At 42.4% G+C, this 8,844-nt stretch overlaps 1 protein-coding gene and 1 pseudogene across 8 annotated transcripts in view; both read left to right on the top strand.

Annotated features, from left to right (window-relative positions):
- The window catches only part of LYST (lysosomal trafficking regulator), a 194,002-nt gene extending 190,344 nt beyond the window's left edge, over positions 1 to 3,658 (top strand). For all 8 annotated transcript variants that reach the window (XM_070568406.1, XM_070568407.1, XM_070568416.1 and 5 more), the window contains 3 exons: positions 3 to 159; positions 560 to 631; positions 1,334 to 3,658. In XM_070568406.1, the coding sequence (XP_070424507.1) occupies positions 3 to 159; positions 560 to 631; positions 1,334 to 1,472 (368 nt within the window). In that variant the 3' untranslated portion in view covers positions 1,473 to 3,658. The remainder of the gene's footprint in view (positions 1 to 2; positions 160 to 559; positions 632 to 1,333) is intronic.
- Positions 3,658 to 8,084, top strand: LOC103547679 (ferritin light chain pseudogene; annotated as a pseudogene).
- Positions 8,085 to 8,844: the final 760 nt, after the last annotated feature.

Genomic DNA, 8,844 nt, shown 5'->3' on the forward strand with positions numbered 1-8,844 from the left:
AGCTGGTGGAGGCAGTGACCTCAGACTCTGGACAGTGAACGGGGACCTCGTGGGACACGTCCACTGCAGAGAGATCATTTGTTCTGTCGCTTTCTCTAACCAGCCCGAGGGCGTATCTATCAACGTGATTGCTGGGGGATTAGAGAATGGAGTTGTAAGGTAAGAGGAGTTTAGATTCTCATTGTCTGCTTTGTTCAGGAAGACCAGTAGTTTCAAAAATTAATTTTTAATATCTAGGTATGTTAATATTTAAGAGATTTAAAATCACCTTCAGGTATATGTTCTTCACTTATTCCGGTTTTATTTCTAAATAATGAAGATAGCTTTAGTGCAGCTTTGAAATTTTATATTGTTTGTTAACTATAAAAGATTAACAATATGAAAATATACAGAATTAAGTTTTCTTGTCCCCACACCCACCCCCTGCAAACTTTCCAGAAGTAACTACTGTTGATCGTTTATTGTGTTTCCTTCCAGATGATTCATAACAAATATGTAGGCTTTTTAGTGAAGGAAATTTTAGTTTGCGTAATTAGATGATGTCTTTTTCCCCCTCTAGGCTATGGAGTACGTGGGACCTAAAGCCTGTGCGGGAAATTACATTTCCTAAATCAAATAAGCCTATTGTAAGGTAAACTCCCTCCCCCCACATTTTTCATACTAGACTTTGTGGCTGTATTTTTGTTAGAGATATTAAAGCACACAGACCTAAAGAAATATGTGATGAGAGTCACTATAAACAGCCGATGAACAGTCGTAATCAAACACCAGGCTGTCCTGGACCCAGTGGAAGAGGAGGCACAGTCCTTATCTTTATGGAGCTTAAAATTTGAGTCAGGAGCTCAGGGTCAACAGAAGGGAGGCTGGGACAGTGCCCAGGGAGGGCCTCTTGAATTATAGAAGCTGTGTTTTTTTCCTTCCTTATGGAAAATAGCATAATGGTGATTGATAGCTCTAGTAGTGTGCTTTGCTCTGTTAACAAATCCGAGGTTAAAAACTCAATTGGATGTAAGTGATTTAAATTTTACTTTTCTAAAATAAATTTATATTCAATGTACTAACTTTAAAGTTTAATGAAGCTAAGTTAATTATTTATTAATGTTACATTTTTACCCTTTCCTCTTTCAGGGAAATGAAATATCTCAAACTTGTCAGCAGGGCAGTTAAACTATATTAAAATTACAGTTGCAACCAGTGAGTTGTAGGCAGTCATTTCGTTCGTCTCTCTGCTCCAGTAAAGACGTCTTAACTTCTTTACTGTAATTTCTATATGATCACCAATATGCTAATACAACTTTAAGAGATAATATACAAATGGGATTTTTTTTTGCAGCCTTACATTTTCCTGTGATGGCCACCATTTGTACACAGCAAACAGTGATGGGACCGTCATTGCCTGGTGTCGGAAGGACCAGCAGCGCTTGAAACAGCCAATGTTCTACTCCTTCCTTAGCAGCTATGCAGCTGGATGAACGAGAAAGAAGTTCGCTTTCTCCAAAGCACTTTAACTCCACGCTAGATTGTTTGACTTCACAAGATTTAGGAGGTTGAACCTGAAAAAATGGATGGCCGAACAAACCATCCAAATAATGCTAGAATCTATTCCTCTACACAAAATGCTGCAGGCTCACAAGGTCCTGGAGGAAAGTTTTGTTCTAATTTAGTGATAATCTGGAGGGCCCTGCCAGTGTGCACTAACCAACAAGACTTAAGTCTTGCATGGTAAATTAAAATCGTATTCTTAAAGGTTTTTCCACAAGGGTGTTCTAAAGAAAAGATTAGGGTCTCTCCTTTTTCCTTTCTCTCTTATTTCAAAAGAGCCAGTAGAATTGGCTTAAACTGGTCAGCTAATTGTTTATATAAAATACTCTGAAGAATTATATTTAAAAAGTTTTGGGGCCGGCCCCATGGCCAAGCGGTTAACTTCTTGCGCTCCGCTGCGGCAGCCCAGGGTTTCACTGGTTCGGATCCTGGGCGCAGACATGGCACCGCTCATCAGGCCATGCTGAGGCGGCATCCCACATGCTACAACTAGAAGGACCCAGAACTAAAATATACAACTATGTACTGGAGGGCTTTGGGGAGAAAAAGCAGAAAAAAAAAAAGATTGGCAACAGTTGTTAGCTCAGGTGCCTATTATTTAAAAAAAAAAAAAAGGTTTTATGCTGAGATAACCGCCCCCTGCCCCCAAAAAAGGAAAGAAAAGGATAAAGAATTCAGTACCTGACAGTTGCTTTCTTTGAGAAGTGAAGTGAATTATTCGGTCGGTGCCTCTGCAGCAGACATTTCATGGAGAATATGAGTATTAAAACTAAAGAATCTCAATGTTAGGCAGTTTTTGCCAGTTGCCTTCTTAGCTCAGAGTAGAACCAGAACTTTTTGAGAGCCACAACAACACAGGTATCTTTGATTTCAGACACATTCTGTTTCTTCATCAAAATTCCACTTAAAATCCATAACACTAGATAATGAATAGCTTAGTTGAGTCACTAAGATTTAAACACAATGATAATTCTTTCAATATCTGCCATTTACAGAGCATTGAATACTTAACTGTTTGCAATAGAAATCCTCCATTATGCAGAAAGTTTGCACAGATATTAATAATACAGTCTAGATGAGGCACTGTGTCTAATGTTGAAGACGAGTTTTCTTCCCCAACACAGAGTTACAAAGAAGAGGAGACAGCTTACTTTGTTTTAAACAAGAGGCAGAATAATTCTTTCAGGAAACAGTTTCCACTGTTTCTGCTCACTTATACTACCTGAGAATTCTAGGAACAACATAAAAATCTAAGTGTATGCCACAGCAAACTTACACGCCATAAAAACAGAGTTCCTAACAGTCTTGGAATGGTCTATCTCTACCGTGATAGTGTGGCTACATTTGTCCTTGGGGTGCTGCTTTATTGGCTTTGAAGACACTGTAAAATAAGCTTAGTAATATGTTACTGTGGGGTGAAAATATGTGTTCCTGCCTAAGAATAATTCGTGTGTTTGTAATGGAAATTTAATTCATATGGTGTTTACAGAACTACTTTTGTAACTTCCAGACTTTCTAAACCATTCTGCTTAAAAACTGCATAAAATGCAATTCTGAAGTCTCTGCTGTCAGGATAAGTGCAAGAGGAAGCAGTGGCCACGTCTGCTCGCAACTGTAAACCGCTTCCGTAGCAACCATAGAACACGTCACAGGCTGCACTTTGATCCTGGTCTACACAGACCAGGTATTAACTCTGAAGTCCAGATAGGTGCAGAGGTAAGATTATTCCTATTCACGTTGAAGTGATTTGCTTTGTTTAAAAAAAAATGCAGCTATTGTCTAGCTTTCATTTTTCTACTGAGGACTTTCAATTAATCCCCTATTAAAATAGGGTTGCTACTCAGTCCTTTTTTTTTTTAAGGCTGAATTTCATCATTTATCTAAGGAGAAAATATGCAAAATAACTGGTCTTCTTAAGAGTGCAATATTATATTTTTATGTAAAAATAAAAATTAATTTGGGGGGATTATTTATTGAGCATGAAACATAATATGTATATGTTTGAAACACTTCATAATGTGCATGTTGTAGCAAACATTTCTGTAAATTATCACAAGCTCTCTTATCTTTGTATACACTGCCACTTCAAACTGGGAATAAATTTCATAAAAACAGATTTAAAGGCTGTTCTTTATACAATTTAAATATTATGACCAGACCTCAGATTGGTGGCTTCCTTTTTTGTAACCCACATAGGTTCTCTCTGTAGCTCCCCTATAAATTTATATCCCTAGAAAAGGATACCTTTCATTGCTTAATTGTGGTCTTTGTGAGAAACTTACCACCCTTACGTGGAGTTTAGACAGCAGTCCTAGTTGGGAGCAAACCACTCATTTTAAAGAAAAGACCATCTGCCCCTCCCCCAAGAGCAGATCTATATTGAGCCCCTGCTGTGCACCCGGCGCTCCATTAAGTGCTGAGGACACGTTGTTCCCTGCGCTCCTGGAGGTTGCAGGCTGGTGGAGGAACATGCTATCAGGAACAGGCAATGTGGGCAGTTAGAAAATGCGGCGAGTGCTGTGAAGGTAGAGTACAGGGTCCTCTGAGAATATAACAGGAAGAATTCGATTTAGATCAAGGAGTGTAGGAAAGCCTCTTGAGAAAGTGAAATCTTTGTTGAAACCTAGTGGATGAATAGAAATTTGACAGGTGAAGATGGGAGCAGATGTGTTCCAGACAATACATTCACAAAGGCCTGAGGCAGGAACGTCAATGAACAAAGGCCCAGGGAAGGAAAGAGCCTCCTGTATACACCTCGGCTTCTCTGGTGGCTGTTGCAAAATGGTGGGTGAATTCAACAAACAGCAGTCCAAGAACCCAGAAATATTCCTTTTTTTCTGCTTTATATCTGTGATATTTTAAGGGTTCTCAAGACTAGAGCATACCTGTTTCTAGGTGTCTGTCCCCAAAAGAACTCAGGAGCAGCCTCTGTTAGTGTAAGCCTGCCAAACTAAATGTCCCCTGCAAATCTCAGATTGACTCTTCCTTTCAACAGCGTTCATTGAATGCCGATTCTGGGCAAGCCCAGTGCTAGGTGACGGGGGAGGGGAGGGAAGAGGAGGGAAAACTTTCCAGCTCTGCAGAGCTCACACCTGGTGATCTGTGTCTTGCTATTTTGGATGGCTTGTTAAAGTTTTGAATCGAAGGAGAGCTGCAAGTTGTTCCATTCTGGTGCAAGATGGCAACATAGGAAGATCCTGAGCTCACCTCCTCCCATGGACACACTGAAGAAATCCAAAATCTAGCTGAGTGACTCCTACAGCTCAGGTGAATGAAAAAAACCCACATCGAAATGGGTAGGAGAGACTGAGATAATCTCGCCATAGACCCCACCCCTGGCTGGCAACCCACAATCAGGAGGGAACTCACAACTCCAGCTTCTTGCTGAGGCTTGAACCCCACATCTGGCACCCCAACTTTTACAACCTGCACCCAATCTACCCAGTGGGGCTTGCATCCCCCAGACCCATAAGGCTTAGTGAACTGAGAAAATTCTTAAAGGGCTCTCGTGGACCATGACTAACCCTGGCTACCCACAAGGGCACAGTGCAGAGGCAGGCCAGACTTTCTGTAGGAGAGACCTCTTGCTTATCTTAAAAGCTTCAACCTGAGGGGCAGGCATTTAACTTAACACACATCTAGAGGCCACTGAATTACTCTCCAAAGACTGTAGAGGCCAGCAGCTGCCACCTTTGCACTCTCCTTCTGCCTTGCTCCAGGTTGCTAGTATCTCCCAGAAAGGAGCCTGTGCACATGTCTGGGGCCCCAGCTTTTGCAGCTGCCACCCAGGAGATGCTCCCTGATCACCTGGCTCTGGGGGCCAGTGGGACTTAATATTCACAGGTCCCACAGGACTGTAATAAACAGAAACAGTTCTTAACCAGCTGCCCCTCCAGGGCACAGCACAGAGGCAGCAGACAGAAACTCCCAGTCTTTCCATGAAAGAGGCCTATTGGGTTATCTTCATAGCCACAGCCTGAGGGGCAGGCTTCTAATTAAACACACATCTAGGGGCTGACTGCAATCCTCTCCAGAGACCAGGGAGGCCAGTGGGTGCCATCTTTGTGCCCTCCCTCTACCCTGCCCCAGGTCACCAGTGCCTCCAAGAAAGGAGCTTGTGCACATGTCTGGCATCCTGGCTTCGTGCCTGCCAACCAGAGGACACGGCCCTTGGTAACCTGGCTCTGGTAGCCAGTAGGGCTTGTGTTCATGAGATCAAAGGGATGGTAGCAAACAAAGAAACAGTTCTTAACTGGCTATAACCCCAGGACTCAGTGCAGAGGGTGCAGACAGAAATACCCATCTCCCAGTCCTCCCCTGAAAGAAGTATATTCACATTAAAAGCTGCTGCCTGAGGGTCTAGCTTCCAATCAACCTGAATCTGGATGCTGACTGAGATCCTCCTCTTTGGAACACTGATAGGTCTTGGCACACCCTCAGCTACTGAGAGCCACTAAGAACAAAGCCGGCTGCTTGGACAGTCACAAAGACTTGAGAGACAATCGGAAACTAGGGCAGGGTTGAACAGTAAGTTTCATCTCCTGCACAAGACCACTTCCTCAAGACTGGGAGAGGTGGCTGCTTTATCTAATGCATAGAAACCAACACTAGGAGTCAAGGAAAATGAATAAACAAAGGAATATGTTCCCAATGAAAGAACGATAAAATTTCAGAAAAATACCTTAATGAAACAGAGATAAGTGATTTACCTGATATAGGGTTCAAAATAGCAGTCATAAAGATGCTCACTGAGGTCAGGAGAACAATTCATGAACAAAGTGAGAATTTCAACAAAGAGAAAGAAAATATAAGAAAGTACCAAACAAATCATACAGTTGAAGAACACAATAACTGCACTGAAAAATACAGTAAAGAGTTTCAACGGCAGACTAGATGAAGCGCAAGAAAGGGTCAGTGAACTCAAAGACAAAGCAGTGGAACTCATCCAATCAGAGCAGCAAAAAGAGAAAAGAATGAAAAAGAGTGAAGCTAGCTTAAGGGACTTATGGTACAACATCTAGTGGACCAATATTTGCATTATATGGATCCCAGAAGGAGAAAAGAGACAGAAAGGGGCAGAAGACTTATTTGAAGAAATAATGGCTGAAAACTTCCCTAACCTTGGGAAGGAAACAGACATCTAGGTCCAGAAATCCCAGTGAGTTCCAAATAAGATGAACCCAAAGAGACCCACACCAAGACGCTTAAAGTGTCAAAAGTTAAAGAGCTACAAGGTCAATATTTACGAAGGTGAGTAGGGAGGAAAGAAATTCAATAGTTTAACTTATGGAGGTTGAAACTATTGGAGTTCTTGGATTATCCACGTTACCCTTATTTTGCTGATTACCCTTCAACTATTCCCAGTTTGTTCCAAATTGTGGGCAAAATGTCCCCATTTGTTCCCAGTCTGTCCCAGTTCTTGGACAGCTGTATTATTTTTCAGTATACTCCTCAGGATAACACCGAATATGCTATGAAGCCAAAGCACTTCAAAATTTAACTGGCTTAAATCCTTTCACCAGGAAGACCAACTGAAAAGCATTAGCTGTTGGGGTGGGTAGAGTAGAGGGAGGATGAAACAAAGATTTGCCATATGAAATAACAATTCAAGATTGAGGTCTGCAGTGTGCTCGGTGTCCCACGGATCTGTCTCTTGCTTCAACAGCGTTTGGATGGAACAGACCCCTGGGGCTCCCCTTCTTCCAGCCTCCGACTACCCTCCAGCCTCTTTTCCGGTCGCAGCCTTCGGACCAACTTCTCAACCATCCTCTACCTCCGGTGGGACCCACCAATACCGTTTTTTTGAGCTCAGCTCCTTATTGCCGATGAAGCATGAGCTCCCACATTCGTCAGAATTATTCTACCGAAGTGGAGGCTGCCATCAACCGCCTGGTCAACTTGTACCTACGGGCCTCTTACACCTACCTCTCTCTGGGCTTCTATTTCAACCGCGATGATGTGGCTCTGGAGGGCGTATGCCACTTCTTCTGCGAGTTGGCGGAGGAGAAGCGCGAATGTGCCAAGTGTCTCTTGAAGATGCAAAACCAGCATGGTGACCACGCCCTCTTCCAGGACTTGCAGAAGCCGTCCCAAGATGAGTGGGGTACAACCCTGGATGCCATGAAAGCCGCCGTTGTCCTGGAGAAGAGCCTGAACCAGGCCCTTTTGGATCTGCATGCCCTGGGTTCTGCCCACGCAGACCCCCATCTCTGTGACTTCTTGGAGAGCCACTTCCTAGACGAGGAGGTGAAACTCATCAAGAAGATGGGCGACAATCTCACCAACATCCAGAGGCTCGTTGGCCCCCAAGCTGGGCTGGGCGAGTGTCTCTTTGAAAGGCTCACCCTCAAGCATGACTAGGAGCCTCCAGAGTCCAGCGGCCTTTGAGGGGGCCCCTCTGGCATCCCCCTGGTGTCGGAGTTTCTGCCTGAGCCCATCTCCCTGCAGCCACGAGAGAGAGCTTTTTAACTACCCTGGAGCCCTCTGCCCACGCCGTGGACCAAATGGAAACAATAAAGCTTTTTGCAAAAAAAAAAAAAAAAGATTGAGGTCAAAGGGAAGCAAAAGAGTTTTAGGTTCAGCACAAACTGGTATTTTGGAGTATCGTACAAAGAATGTCACATTACATACAATATTTATCAGATATTTTCCCCAGGTTATGTCCAATTTTAAACTCCACAATTAAAGAAGCAGCTACATTTGCCAATACAACATATATGCACTTGGGTGTACATTGAGTTGGGAAGGAAGTGCCACTAATTTTATTGTGTGCTCTATGACCCGAACGGAAAAATATGTCCTACCATTTTGGAAACACTGGATCGCAACTCAGCTATTTGAGAGAAATTAAATAATACAATGTGTCCTCTGAGGCCAAAATGGTTAGAAAATCATTTGAGACTGGGCTACCATATTCTTGCTCAAGTGCTGAGCTCGTTCTTTCATGAACAAAGTTAAAGAAAGATGAGTTTAGAAAAGATTGTTTGTGGCAAAGTTTGGTTCATTTCAAAGCGAATTAAACTGGTCTTACCCAAACTTCTGAAGGCTGATAACAATAATTTCATTCTCAGATTTTAATTTTGTTAAAAGAGCTTTAAAAATCCTGGGAATCCAGTTTTAAGCATTTAGAAAAAAGACTATGTTTTCTGACCTTTTAGGAAAAATTAAGCTATAATTTTCATACTTGTTGATATGACCTAAAAACAAATGGTTAATTAGTTAATTTCATTATGTACTTTCTATAGATAATATTCTACATACAGTCATGAACTGCATAACAACATTTGAGTCAACAATGGACTG

This window comes from Equus przewalskii, chromosome 1 (assembly GCF_037783145.1).
Source record: "Equus przewalskii isolate Varuska chromosome 1, EquPr2, whole genome shotgun sequence".
Taxonomy (NCBI): Eukaryota; Metazoa; Chordata; class Mammalia; order Perissodactyla; family Equidae; genus Equus; species Equus przewalskii.